General features: G+C 43.3%; 1 protein-coding gene and 1 non-coding gene across 2 annotated transcripts in view; one reads left to right on the top strand and one right to left on the bottom strand.

Moving 5' to 3' along the window:
- zfpm1 (zinc finger protein, FOG family member 1) overlaps positions 1-13,408 on the top strand; it is a 109,467-nt gene extending 96,059 nt beyond the window's left edge. Inside the window, exons 5-9 of the mRNA XM_085464887.1 lie at positions 3,749-3,851; positions 4,009-4,257; positions 5,256-5,489; positions 5,576-5,818; positions 6,058-13,408. Coding sequence (XP_085321013.1) covers positions 3,749-3,851; positions 4,009-4,257; positions 5,256-5,489; positions 5,576-5,818; positions 6,058-8,687 — 3,459 coding nt within the window. The 3' untranslated portion in view covers positions 8,688-13,408. The remainder of the gene's footprint in view (positions 1-3,748; positions 3,852-4,008; positions 4,258-5,255; positions 5,490-5,575; positions 5,819-6,057) is intronic.
- Positions 13,275-13,366, bottom strand: trnar-ucu (transfer RNA arginine (anticodon UCU)). Its single transcript is given in 2 exon segments — positions 13,275-13,310; positions 13,330-13,366. It is a non-coding gene; the product is annotated as a tRNA-Arg (tRNA).
- Positions 13,409-15,327: the final 1,919 nt, after the last annotated feature.

Here is a 15,327-nt window from a genome sequence, read left to right as displayed (position 1 = left end):
TGGATTAAAAACAAGATTTCAGTATAAAAATAAAATGAGATGATTATAAAACAAACATAAAATATAAAACTACAGTACAGGTTATTCATTTTTTTAACACAGTAATACAAACTGCTGTGGTGATAAATACTACACCTGTCCACAGTTACAAAAATAAACTTAAACAAGCAGAATAATGAGACTAAACTGAATTACATACATAATATAATAAATAGATTTGTGAACTGGTTGAGTAATAATCATACTTTATGTAACCAGCAACAAATAACTTCAATCAAAGATGCACACATTTTAAATGCTGTATAATTAGGAAATCACTACTTTTTCAATTGCATTACTTGATCAATGTTTAATTAGTTCTTTAATATCTGCAAGATAACTTTGTATTAACTCCTAAAACCTGCATCATACCTGATGGTGAACATCACAGCGCTGCTTTTGTAAGGAGGATTTTATTTGTATTCAAAGTGTTTGGAATTTTTTACAGAAAACTAAAAAATAAATCAATAAAATAAGTAATTACAGCAGTTATGAAACCTGAACATTAACATCGAGAAAAAGTATTTTCAGGTATTTATTCACTGGTTGCAGGATTAAAAATCCCAATAATCCTGTGATGTCACAGACCTGCTGCAGACGAGGAGAAACAACTTTTTTCCTCTCACTGGTCCAAACTGGTGATTTGACGTGTTTGTTTATCAGCAGTTTATGACTAATTATATTGATGAATTGAGACTAATGCAGTATATCACACTGAACATTTTCCACTAATAGAACAATTATAGATGATCGTGTGTGCTGTCTGTGGTCAGTGTAGTTCTCGCTAAAGATCATTTTAAGGACTTTTTTATGTGACGGGTTTGTTACAGATGGTGAAGGTCAGATACACGAGCAGTGAGAATCAGCCTCACTCATCTTTTCTTTGGCCAAGTGCATGCAGTGTGTCAGCAGAGCCCGTCACTGGCTTTCCATGAATTTCCTCCTTTTTTTCCTCCCAGAATGAATAATTCTGAATAAGTCTGTATATGAATAATGAATAATTCTGTATAAATAATAAATAATTATATAAATTAATTATTCATTTTATAATAATATAAAATGAATAATTCTTCAGTTTCAAATTTAATGCCACTTTTAATTTGATAAAAAGGGGAACCCTTTCAGAAGGTGCCCAGTGGTCGGGTCATATCTGGAATTTTTTTGCAAACAGAAAATATTTTTAAAAAGGAAACTTACTGAAACATTGAGACAAATCTACAGCGTGTTTGGAGGAAAATCAGACTTAAAAACACCAAAAGTCATGGAAGACGCCAGCGTTGAACGTGACAGGGAAAATAAAGCAGGAAGCTTCTCTGTGCTTCTCTCATCGACTGTAACTGCTCAGTGAGGTCCGTCACGTCCTGTGCTGAGGGAATGCTTCCTCTTGGTGGACAGTGAACGGTACTGCATCGCTGTGCAGCTCTCACACAGTGAGGACAGTCGGTCACTGCATCAGAGATTTCTTCTCTTCCCCGTGGAGTCGCTGCAGCTGTCACAACCCAGTCAAATCCACCTTTATTATTATTTATCTCTGTTGGTTGTAGAAAGATTATATTTTGAATATTCGTGGTGATGTCTGGAGTATGATACTTAAACAGAAACTCTGATGGAGGAAAGGTGGTGTTGGTGGTGTTTGAGGAATAATGTGCTGGTGCAGAAGTACAGAAGAAAGGCCTCGCTGAGAGTTATCAGTGATGGGACACACACATGTGGTGGGAGTGCTCCCACAGCCACATATAAACAAAGACAGGATTGTACTCAGGACTCGTGTGTGTGTGTGTGTGTGTGTGTGTGTGTGTGTGTGTGTGTGTGTGTGTGTGTGTGTGTCATACCTCCACACATACAGACAGTGGATGTTGACTCTACACTCTTTGTCCAGTGTATCCACCGTGGATCTTATTATGGCTGCCCTTTGAATAGCTGCCTGTCGACTTCATCAGATCTTTTTTTCCTCTTCCTTTTCTTCTCTCCTTTCTCCTGAGGTCCCTCTTCCTCTTTTATTCCTCTTTTTTCTTCATTTTCGGGGTTGCTTTGTTCCGCTTGTGCTCCCTCATTTCCTTCTGGGGCTGTAATCATCCTCTGCTCACTGACGGCCTTTTCATAAACCGGTGTTTACCGCTGGCCGCACACTGGATACTCACGTGTGGCTGTGTCGTCCCAGCTGGCTACAATTAATGCTTTGATTTTGGTGATTATCTGCTGGTAGTTAAAAGAAGAGCGGTAATACTTGAAGAAGACAATAGCAGATGTTTTACTTGATTTGGCGGTGATGTTTAGGCGACAGGTTGAATTTGAGCTTGGGCATGCTTTAAAGGGGTTTTCCCCAGTAACATGTTTATTCATGTTTATCATGAAACAAATTAGATATCTAATCTGGGAGGGGGGGTCACAATGAGTAAACCACGCATCATCACGTGATGACACCAGAGTTTGGATGATCATTTTCAAGCTTTGTGGAAGCCCAGAATTTAAATGTAGCATCATGGAGCAAAAGCTAGTTATGGCTGGGTGGCTGTGGCTCAGGTGGTAGAGCAAGTCAGCTGCTGATTGGAAGGTTGGTGGTTTGATCATTGACTTCCCCAGTCTGCATGTCAAATATCGTTGGGCAAGATGCTAACCCCAAGTTGCCCTCTGATGTGTTCATCGGAGTGTGAATGTAGAGTAGTTTGCACTTGTGTTTAGAAGTGCATGGGTGAATGAGGCGTGTTGTATACAGCGCTTTGAGTACTGTGGGAGAGTAGAAAGGCGCTATATGAGAATCAGTCCAAATTGGGCTACACTTATACAAACACTTTGGTTGTTTTTATGACTTGTAATCTTATGTGCAGGACTTTGTGATTCTGTCTTGAAAGGTGCTATATAAATAAAAATTTATTTATTTATTTTCTCATTTAATGTCAGATTTTAATTTTATGCTTCATGATCTGATTGATAGTCTGATTTTGCAGTGTTTTTTTACACTAAGAATAAATCCAGAGGAAGAGAGAGGTTCTTTGTGATTCCAGCTGATGATAAATATAATAGTAGGATTTTCCTTTTACTATTATATAGTCATAAGTTTGGATATTTTATCCCCCACAATCAAAATACATGAATAAAAGAGCTCATTATGGAGGAAAAAATCTATCGTAGTGCTTAGAACAATAAATTAACTTTTATTTTGAAAATATAAATTCTTCCAATTAACAAAACAGACATTGATCTGTTAATCGGTCAGGAGTCCATATACATATATACAATGATACCGTAATAGATGGAATAAATTTTTTAAAAGAAAGAATTATGAGAATTTAGCCTCCGCTTCAGAACATTTTCCACAACTCACCCAGAAACTGAGCAGAAACTGAGCAGGTCTCTAAAACCGAAATGATCCGATGACCGACTGAGAGAAAATTAACAGTTTTATCTTAAAAACAAAAGTGACTCATAAACACAGCATCTTGGGACTTGTGATGAACCCATTTGGTTACTTTGTTTAACTTCCTAAAATATTCTTGATGCTTCACGTTTGATTTACGCGTTCTGGACCAGCGGTAGGGGTGCACCGACTTGTGTGTTGTCAGTTGCAGCCTTGTGGATCTGCTATGATGCACAATGAGTAATAACAAGAACCCTTTGTGTGTGTTTGTTGTGTGTTGGTTGACAGGCAAGAATAAAAACCTTGGCTGTGATCAGTCTGATCAATGAAAACTGTTCTTTGTGTGTGCAGAACATTCGGATGACCGTCGTGTGTGAAGATCCAGATTGTTGGATTAGTCGCCTCCCTCTGACCTCCGATGCCTCTGCAGCAAACTGCTCTATCTACAGCCAAGGTGACTTTTTTCTAATGCACGACAATAGGATATTTATTTTCTAGCTGCCTTCAAAATCAGAATCTGTGTATCAAACAGCAGAAAGCTGAGATCAAACACAACTGTGCATTTTATGCTGCCAGATTTCCATTTGTTACTCCCTCCTGTTTGTTTTCAGGCGAGGACTTGTTCTGTAAGGTAATGAAAGAGCTTACGGCCGGTGAAAGGCTCGTGGCGTTCGTGTCTCCTGTTCCACTGGGCTCCTCCTCTCCGGTGGCCCAAGGCTCTCCTCCACTGAGCCTTGTCGCCCACAAACAACCTGTGGTGAAGGAGGAGCCGTCGTACCCGGCGGCGCTGCACTCAGAGATCCAGCTCCTCCCGCAGCAAGCTGGCATGGCAGCAATCTTGGCTACTGCTGTTGTCAATAGTGAGTGTTGTATTCAAATCGTATTCACGAAAAGAGCATTTTAAGTAGTTAAAAGTTCAGCCGGCTATTTGCAGAACAATACATATTTTCAATTAATTTCAAATGAGGCAAAAATGTATCAGATATATGCCATGTTAGAACTCGAGACCTCAAGGCTCAGTGTCCTGCAGGTTTTAGATCTCACCCTGGGTCAACACACCTGAATCAATTCGTTTATTACCAGGCCTCTGGAGAACTTCAAACTGGTACCTGCAGCTGTTGTGATTTACTGAAATGTACTTTGTTATATAAATGTAATGTTCTCTTCAGTCACAAGATGGCACTGTAGCGCTTTTAAAACCAGCTGATTAGTTTGTGCCTTCCACTTTAAAGTTTCCCGTTGCTTCTGTGGTGACGTCTGACTGATGGTCAGATAATTCACAATCATCACACACCGGTAGATCTGGTGCCTCTGTGGCAGGAGACTTCTGAAGGCTTCTGTGGTGTGCACACACACCTGCCACTGTATTAGGTACACCTGGGTAGTACCGGGTTGGACCTCCTTTTTCCTTCAGACATGTGTGCAACAATGTGCTGGATTCCCTTTAAACTACAGATGTTTTTGTGGGAAAATCCCACTAAATCAGAGGTTCTGATACTTGAACTTCGGTAGGTTGATGTAACCATGGCTACATGCCTAAATCCATGAGGTTTCTGCCATGTGATTGGCCGACTAGATATTGGTGTGTTGACGAGCAGTTGAACTGGTTTAAATAATGAAGTGAGTAAATTTGGAAATAGTCTATAGTAATTGAAAATGTATACATATCTCAAAACTGTAAACCACAAGTCTGTGAGATTACAATTAGACTACAATTAAAACTTTGTATAACTGTAGCAGGCAAACTTAACCTCATCCTTACTTTTGCTAATTAAACCAGCGCTTTTCAGGTTCTTGAACCAATATTTGTGTCTGTGTTTGACTGACTAGCTGGTGTGTACTTGTTTTTGCTGAACAGAGGACATTTTCCCATGTAAGGACTGTGGGATCTGGTACCGTAGTGAGAGGAACCTGCAGGCCCATCTTATGTACTATTGTGCCAGCCGTCAGAAGCAGCCAGCTGCAGCTTCCTCCCCTCCACAAGACAAACCCAAGGAGTCGTACCCCAATGAACGCATCTGCCCCTTCCCACAGTGCAACAAGAGCTGCCCCAGTGCCAGCTCACTCGAGATTCACATGCGCACACACAGTGGTGAGAGCAGTATTTATATCTATGCATAAAAGACAAAGGGTCAGAGCATCTGGGCCTGACTGTTATCCTTCTCCATCCTTCCACAGGCGAGCGTCCATTTGTCTGTCTCATCTGTCTGTCAGCATTCACCACTAAAGCGAACTGTGAGCGGCACCTTAAGGTCCATACGGACACCCTGAACGGGGTGTGTCACGGCTGCGGCTTCGTCTCCACCACGAGGGACATCCTCTACAGCCATCTGGTCACCAGCCACATGGTTTGCCAGCCTGGATCTCGCAGTGAGGTGTACTCTCCGGGGCCAGGTCTCCCTAAGCTACCCCTGTCCATCGGTAAGTCATTCCGTCATATTCTGTTATTTTTTATACTTGGATTACGTAGCAGTAACTTTAAAAGGTTCACTGCTGGAAAGCCGGCACGTTGGCCCTTTTTTGTCCTTTAACCCTCCTGAGATTGTTGGAAATTTTGGACATGTTTAATCTGAGTAATCTGAGATTTTGAATAAAATTTGAATAATCTATTCAAATGTAAGCGACTGTTTTAATTTACTAACCTTGACTCTCCTGTTAAGGTCTGAGTCCAGGAGACTCTGGTGTTGTGCTGAAGTGTCAAGTTTGTGGCCACAACGCTGACTCACCTGCTCAGCTCCAGCAACATGTACGAACTCACCTGGAAGTCAGGGTCCCAGCTGAAAGAAGCCCTACTCCTCGTCAGAGTACCCCATCGTCGGTCGACCACCCCCAACCGTCTCCCCAGGAGAAGGAACCCCTAGCTTCATCCAGTCCAGGCACAAACGGAGGCTCAGCCACGCCTCGAGACTGCAGTCCTGCTGATGACCAGATCATGGAGTTAAAGATCAAAGAGGAGCCTCATTCAGATTCAGACACAGAAGAGCAGAAAATGGAGATTAAGGAGGATGGAGAGGAGGAGGAGGAGATGGGTGGAGAGGAGGTAGATCAAGAGGCAGGAAGGAACATAAAAGAGGCGCAAACGACCTCCTCCAGCCAAACATCGAACTCACCGAAGAGTCCAGCTACAACAACAGTGAAGGCAGAACCCACTAGTCCCACCCCTGGTTCTAGCCCCGCCCATATGGGAGGTGCAGGCTCAGTTGTTCCAGGAGGAGCGCTGTTCCTGCCTCAGTACATGTTTAACCCCGAGGCAGCCATCTTGCCTCAGGCCTCGGAGATCCTGGCTAAAATGTCAGAGATGGTCCACAGTCGCCTAAAGCAGGGCCAGACGGTCGCCCAGAACAACGCCGCAGCCTTCTTTCCTTCTGGACCGACTGCACCCACGGCAACAGCCACTCCACCTCACAAAGGAGCTACCTGCTTCGAGTGCGATATCACCTTCAATAACATCAACAATTTCTATGCACACAAGAGGCTTTATTGCTCAAGCAGGCATCAAGGCGAAGGTGCATCCTCAGCCTCGGGCCCCGCATTGACTAGAGACGCAGCCTCGGCCGCCGCGCCTTCTGCTGGCACACGCGGCTCATCTGCATCTCCTCAGGGCGGAGCATCAAGTAGGGCCGCCTCTGCCTCGCCGTCTGACTCCGAGCCTCCTGCAGGAAGTGGAGCAGCAGAATCCAGGAGGGTGCTGGAGGTGAAGACTGAACCTCCAGCGGGGACAGAGGGAGTCCCGTCCTCTTCTGAAGGGGAAGGTGCTGGTATGAGTGTAGGAGGCGGAGGAGGACGAGCAAGTGAAGGCAGCCAGAGTCCTGCTAGCGGTTCCACAGAGGACCTTGACGACGATCCCAACAGAACCTTCTGCGAAGCCTGCAACATCCGTTTCAGCCGTCACGACAACTACACTGTCCACAAACGTTTCTACTGTGCGTCGCGCCACGACCCGTCCAACCAGAGAGCCGTACACATGGCCAAGACCACCAACACAGCCGCCTTCATTCCGCAGCCCATCCGAACACGCAAAAGAAAGAAGATGTATGAGATTCACATGGCAAGAACCGAGGCGTTAGCTAACGCTGCCGCTGCAGCAGCAGCAGCGGCAGCCACTGCCGCCGCCTCTGCTCCATCCCCCTCGGTTCTGGGCTTGGTAGTAAAGCAGGAAGTCTCTCCCAGTGGTGCAGGTGGCTCAAGTCCCGAAGGAGATGGCCCAATCGACCTGAGCAAGAGGCCCCGTCTCAGAGAGGCTCCACGGCACAGCGGCAGCAGCAGCGGCGGCGGCAGCAGCATTCTCCCAGCCCTGCCTCTCACCGACTACCACAAGTGCACAGCCTGCAGCATCAGTTTCAACAGTATTGAGAACTACCTGGCTCATAAAACATACTACTGCCCTGCCACCACCCTCCAACCCCACACTTTGGAGCAGCTTCACAGGCTCAAGAGATCAGCCTCCACCTCTCCAAAAAGCAGGCCTCAGCAGGAGCGTTCGGATCTCCTGCACCCTGTGGAGAATAAAGCTCACCCAGCTGAGTGGGTGGCCCAGGCTCAGGGCACGTCATCCAGTCCTCACACCTCTGCCTTACCCGCCTCGGATGCTGCATCTCCTTCGCATACAAATACCACACTTGCAGCCTCTCCAGGAGCTGGAGCCAAAAGCGTGGTCACGGCTTCTGCTCAGCTGGTCTGCCCATACTGTCCCAACAGGCCCATTGCTGGTGACTTGATGGACCATTTCAAGACTACCCACGGGCTGGTTGTAACCATTCAGCCACCCCAGGAGACTCTGCCCCATCTGGGCAGAACAGCGAGCCGCAGCCCGAGCCTGAGTCCCAGGGATGGAGCCGCTGCAGCGACTTCAGCTACTCCAACCAACCAGGCCAGACTTGTCTCTCGAGTTCACAGAGACAGCATCAACGGGCAGGGTAGGAGTGGTACCGCTTCCCCTGTTTCGCCCCTGGTGAACGGCAGCCCCTCCGCCGGGGGCGGATCACCGTTAGCCAGTTCTCCTCTGCCTGTGTCTCCCCCAAGGGCTCCGTCTCTGACTTTGTCACCTGTGCCTGAGGTCCTGAGGGAGAAGCTGGGATCGTCACACGTTCCGGACAAGGCCGCCCAGACTGTGGCCTCCCACATCCCTGTACCCAGCGTCAGTCCTAAAACCACCCCAGTCATCTCCCCTGTGCAGAACGGTAACTCGCGCTTCTGTCGGCTGTGCAACATCAAGTTCAGCAGCCTCTCCACGTTCATAGCTCACAAGAAATACTACTGCTCTTCCCACAGTGCCGAACATGTTAAGTGAGCTAAGACACTTTTGATCTTTCCCTTCCCTTTCATCTTTCTGAGCGGAAGTTTTCCTTCACTAAGTTTTAAATGGCTCAGAGGGTCCTCCTCCTCCCCCGCCAGTGTCCCACATAGGTGCCAAAACGGTGCTCGGCTGGCATCACCACGAATGACAGTGAATGACTGTTACTCACCTGGCAAGGCCCGATGCCTGGCTCCTCCAGAGCAGAATTCCCAGGTGGTGTTACTCACATACAGAAACTGAAATTCCTCCTTTGGGTCAAAGTGTGTAGTACACTAAGAGCTGAGACACATGCTACCTGCACACTGGTGTGCCCTCGTCCCGAAGATCACTCTTTGTACACCAGTCGCTGATTCAACACTTACCACACCCTCGCCTCACAGTAGTGTTATTATGGGACGCTAAATAGATGTATGTCAGCAAAACCTTTTTTCTGTCTCTGAACTGAGCTTTTCATGGCAGTAATTCCATTCTGACTGATGATGATGATGATGATGATGATAGTGCATCTCCAGTGTTTCCCCGCCCCCTGAGCTCTTTTACGTTCCCAGACCTAAACGGAGGAATCATTTCTCTTGTGTGGAAAAAAAAAGACTTGATCATTGTTGATGTTTTTATTATCTGTGCATAGTGTATGATGTCTGAAAAGAAAAGAATTCTATGCTTTTGGGTTCAACACTGGCTCTTTTCTGCTTACTAGAGAAGCTGAGGCATTTTAGCTGACACACAGATATGTGCTATCATGATGTTACTTATTACTGAAGGATAATATTTCAAAATGGGACTTTTTTTTCCTTTCATACACACAAATTTTTATTTTCTCTGTAAAAAAATGCAAGGAAGAAGAAAAAAGATGTGAAATATTTATCTTTTAGTCATCACTGATTTCATGTCAACAGAAAACTACCTACTTAGTGTCCGAGAGTATTTGTATTTTTTATTTGTATATTTTTCATACTGGTGGAAAGAACTGTTTGGATCTGGGTGTGTTGAAGTGAATTTTCTAAGTGTAGATATGTAATATCTTTTCACAGTAATCACTGGGATCACACTGAACTTTATCATGTTAGTATTTCTCGTTCTGTTAATGTGGGCTGTAATCGATGCCGTCTGAAAACCAGCACAGCTTTTCTTTTTTTGTCTTTCTGTTTTTAACCCCACGATTCGTGCAGAACAGCTGTTTGTTTCCAGACCGTCACGTCCGAACATTGAAGGGAGCTCGTTGGACGCTGCTGCGTTCACACTTTGGTGAGAGTGACAAAGCTTTCCACATTTTTAGGTTACACGAAAATCCACATTTTCAGTAAGACGTTTGTCTTCAGATACACACACACACACACACACAGCTTTACATTATTTGTTGCAAACTTCACTCTCATACTAAGGCATATTTATTATTACGATTGTACTTCTCTCCGGCAATGAAGGCAAAACAGTGAACAGTCACATGTTGGTGTAAGACCTCACAAAAGAAAAGTAAGCACATATAACCATATGTTGTGGCTGTGGTGTGTGTGTGTGTGTGTGTGTGTGTGTCTCATTTGTACACAGACACACCAGATGTTCCCGTGCTGCTGTTGCAGTTGCAATACAGTGTTACCTAGAACTGTGAATTACTTTTTATTTTTCCGACTTTGATGCAAACTAACCTGTAGATGCCGAGGGGTAAAAATCTGCATCTACATCACAGCGTTTATTTCCCCCCCCCCAGCATCTCTCAGGATTTTAGCTCTTTTCATTGTGAGCCATTAAAACCGACTCAGACTTTCAAGCGACACTAAAAGTACAGTTTTAAATAGCAGACTGTTAACAAACCCCACCGCCAGGTCTTCAAGAAACAAATCTAAATGTAAAGTAATAGAGCTAAAATCATCCCTGGTTTTCACAGACTCCTTAAATATTCAGCCAAATTTCACTTTACTTTTTTGACAGTGTGAGTTGTCCATCTTTATATACAGTCTGTCTTGTGATCCTGACGCGACTGGTTTGAGGTCTCGTCCACGCATTAAGTATTTTTTTAAGATGCAGCTTTCGGCCCCTCGCAGACGGTTCCAGATGACTGAAAATGGGCCTCATTCAGAAATTCAGGAGCCATTTAATGTCACGATCCCCCGTGTTTACATGGTTTTCTTCACGACTTTAAGCTTGTGGTTATTTTGCCAACTTGTTGGTTTGGCATGCTCTTAACAGCACTTGGATTGTGTTTTTGCATTTAACGCAGACACAAGTCCACGTATGTGGAACTAAAGCAGTAGTAGAATTTGGACCTGGTCCGATTGATTGGTGTCCCGGGAGCTGCAAAGATGTTAATGGAACAGGTGTAATATCACCAAGAAAGCTTTTTGTGCGTCCGTCCACACTGAAGGGGTTTTTCTGCAGGGAAGCAGTGGATCACCTGGTTTTAAGAATCTTCAGCTGTTTACAAATTCAGGGGGAAAACGTGCACCTAACCACACCCTGGGGGTGTAAAGGGGCTAAAGGAGCATCATATTGGGGGTCAGAGGTCACTGGAAAATTCTCATAAGTAACCTTTAAAGATGTAAGAAACAAGGCAAAGCAGTTATTTACATCCTGCAGTCACAGCAAGATTAGAAAACTAAAAGCAGAACCCTTTTTTATGCTGTGTTCTTCTTCAGAATCTCCTCAGAAACTTTTTTTGCCTCTAAATATCCACATTTTTGTAGTTGGTCTCTGTTTTTTTAAAGATGTTGTTTCAGAGACACTGGACCAAAACAGTAACATAACACAGTGTAGAACAAAATGATCGACCAGGGCAGTTTTAAAGGATACGTATACCGACTCGGTGGTTTCCATACTTAAGATTATATCATATAGATAAATTTTTCATAATTCCAGTTCTTTTTAAATTTAGGAGACATTACCTGTTCCTGTTTAGCTTGGAGCACCAGTGCACCAGACTCATCACACTGCTGTGGTCTTAAAAGTAAATGGCCTGCATTTGTATAGCGCATTCACACACAGGCAACGGCTACATTGTAGCCACAGCCACCCTGGGGCGCACTGACAGAGGCGAGGCTGCCGGACACTGGCGCCACCGGGCCCTCTGACCACCACCAGTAGGCAAACATGGGGTTAGTATTTTGCCCAAGGATATTTGGCATGCAGCCAGGAGACAGCCTGGGATCAAACCACCGACCTTCTGATTAGTGGCTGACCTGCTCTGCCACCTGAGCTACAGCCACCCCGAAGTAGAGAGAAGAACATGCAGGAACTTTGCAGGAACCTTTGGAGGAGCTCAGGGTGTTTTCACTGTTGGGACTAGGGTCTAAGTTCTAGGGGTTTTGTTTGTTTTTTTAAACTCTGAAAGTCCCTGTTCAGGAGGTAGCCCCACCCCAAAAAATTCCTGAGCTTTTTTGGGGGTTGGGTAGTTGCTTTCTGAACTTTTATGATTGGTCAACTATTCCTAACATTTTAAGCTAGTCTATGTCAGCATCTGCAAAAGCTTTTAAAATCATTTTGCTTTCATTTTGGTCGAGCATTTCTCGGCTCATGCCTTCAGTGACTGTTTGCAAAGTTGTAAATCACGAGCAACAGCAGTATCGTTGAATCTCTTCAACGCTGACTGCTGTTATGCAGTCCCCTGTCCCTCACATTACATGCCATTGTCGTCTGCATTGTTGTATAATCTGCAGCTTGGGGAATGACGTGTAAAAGCTTCCTTGCGTCCATGCAGAGGCCTGACTTTCTTAATCGTCACAGGTCCTCACACCACAGTGGAAATGCAGAAACCCAATGATCTAATGGACCTTTTAGTTCCTTGAAAGACGTTCCTGGCACTAAAGGTTTTTGGTAGCTGCAGTCATGTCACCTAGTTACAAATGGAGGAACTGAGTGCTGAGAAACCACCCTTAGATCTTGCCGCCTTTTCGTTGCACTGTTGTATAAAAACGTGCTGAATGTTTTAGTTTTAGCTGCTTTTTTTTTTTTTTTGGTAACGTATTTATGTTTTACGGCACTTTTTCCCGTCCAGAATGCATCCTAGCTCTACCTTGAAGGACGTTTCTGAAAGATTTTAAACCTTGAATAAAACCTTTCTTTGTTTAATTGTAAACCTTTTTTTAATGATTTCTTTGATGTCTGTAACGGAGAAAATCACAATGAATGTCAACACTTTTATGTCCATGTTTTCATTTCAGTTCCACTACACTCATCCAAACTATGCATGGGAAATAAAAAAAAGTTCTGAGAGACACTGATGAGAAGTGTGGCTGTATTTCTCTCTTTGGTGTGATTGCATTTCTTCAACTTTTAGGGGCAGCTTTAGTAGTTGTTTGTGTAAATCACAAAGGTTCTACTTTGCAGGTTCTGTTTAACAGTTTGTTAATTTCACATAAAATATAGTATTTGTATATAAAGCAGAGTAATTCTGCCCACTAAGAAGATGCCCTCTAGTGGAGGGTATCACAAAAAGCAGCCTGAAGCCATAGTAGGGCGTGATAGAATCTGTCAATGATTTTGTTTATGTGAGTGATGGGTCTGTGTTTGACCTGACCACCTTAATAAAGCTGTTTTCCAATACTGATCAATTGAAGTGCTTATTAATAGAACTTAAATTACAGGCACTGACTCTGGTGGGACTCGAACCCACAACCTTTGAATTCCTTCCTCTGTTCTTTGCTAGAAGTCCAACGCGCTATCCATTGCGCCACAGAGCCCTTTGAAGCTCAGTTTGTCATTTGATTGTTTATTTATTGATTGATTACTTTGAGGTATGAATGGCCGAGCAGGTACGGGTTGAAAATTCATATTTGAAACATAAGGCCCGTCCTTATGTTTTCAAATCTCTTTTTTAAAAAATCCAGCACCAACATAATGTTAATGTTTGGGGTTTTTTAATGTTATGTTTGTTGTGTGTAACTGTGTGTGAGCAGGTGAGAAGCAGCTGCTCGCTCAAGACACCCTCTAGTGGAGATGATCCCAAACAGCAGCCTGCAGCCACAGAAGGGCATGATAGAATCTGACAGTGAAGCACAGTTGAACTTGTTTTTAAACCTTAAATATACATCTCAAGTTCTCCAGCATCAGAGTGTGATGTTCACAGATGGCTGTCCTCCATGATGCTCTGCTCCAGTGTAAATGACTGCGGCTCATGTTTTTCCTTTTCATGCATAAATGGAGTACAAAAATGACATGAAACTGGAACGTGTGTTTTTGATTCAAAATGCTTGCTTGGGAAACTTTGAGAAAAACTTTTTGTAGAGTTTTACTCTGTGTTAGAGATGAGTCAATATGATGAATTCATTAGATAACTGAGATTAAGATAGTCAACACCCCTGCTGATGCATTAGATTCTCCACATATAAACTGGACATAGAAACAAATCATAAGGGGTCCCTGGATGATCTAAAAGTAGATGCAGTCATATGTTTTTCTGAAAATGTGTAAAGGTTTTAAAACACAACTCCTGATTTACATGTAAAATACATATTTACTGTTAGTGGTTAACTAAGCTGACTAATTGAAATTAAAAAGGAAGCTCAGTGACTGTACCACATATCTTCAGCAGTGCCAAGTGAAACAGCTACATGAGTCACATGTATAACATGATTGGCTGTTCACAAGGCTGCAGGCAGATCTAAAGAGGGTGAGTTAGACAGTATTGGTAAGGCACTTTCACATCACTGAACCAATGAAGTGCTAATTAATAAAAATTGACTCAAGTGGTACTCGAACCCACAACCTTTGACTTACTTCCTCTTTGCTCTTCTAAAAGTCCAATGCTCTCTCCATTGCACCACAGAGCCCTGAGTGGAAGCAAAAGATCAAGATTTCACAGCCAGTGCAGGTGGACTCATGTTAGCAAAAATGGACGTGTGCAGGTCTGTGGCCTCGAGGGCAGATCTACCCTAAAATTATTAAATTAAAATAAGGTGGCATTAACACTTTGAGCTCAGCAACAATTAAAATTAAATATAAGTTTTTACAGTAAAACAATATATAACGACTAAGAGTTTATGTTTTTTCGTGTGATTTCGGATCACTTGTGTCAACACAGTGAAAAAATAACTGTAAATTCAGACATGTGAGGTTGAGCTGAAAAGAATGATACCAAACAAGGCAAGGTTAAAAAAAATACGATGAAATGAAATAAAATAAAACCATCTGAAGATGAACTACAAATGTAAGATTAAATTTAGAATGGCCAATTATATTTTAGACCTCACAGGGTTAACCCAACAACTCATCAAACATTACGTTTACATTTTTGTTCCTGACAGCCACCACACGTTGTGCAGCTTTCTGGATTTTATACTTCCTGGCAAGGGTGTAGATTTGGTTTTGGCGTTGGTGGGGACGGATGATTCAACCACCGAACTCTGCCCCGTTTCTTTTTTTTTCCTTTTTGTCTTTGCTTCTTGATTAAAAAAAAGGAGAATTATACTTGCCTACACATGCTATTCTACATGCTTTTAAGGCATTTAAAATTACAATTCATAGTTTTATATGTGAATTATATAATGTTAAATTACTGTTAAACAAATGACTGACTAAGTATTTCAGGCTTTAGTTTACTTCAACCATATTCCATATAAATCAGGTATCATACAAAAATAAAAATAGCTTAAAATACAGTCATGACAATAAAAGAATATGACTTGAAGGACTTAACAACATT

Source organism: Copadichromis virginalis, linkage group LG7 (genome assembly GCF_057382275.1).
Source record: "Copadichromis virginalis isolate Kocher_CV1m ecotype Utaka linkage group LG7, C_Virginalis_male_GT1.1, whole genome shotgun sequence".
Lineage (NCBI taxonomy): Eukaryota > Metazoa > Chordata > Actinopteri > Cichliformes > Cichlidae > Copadichromis > Copadichromis virginalis.
Note: the sequence above shows the minus strand (reverse complement) of the source record. Positions and strands in the feature narration are given on the sequence as shown.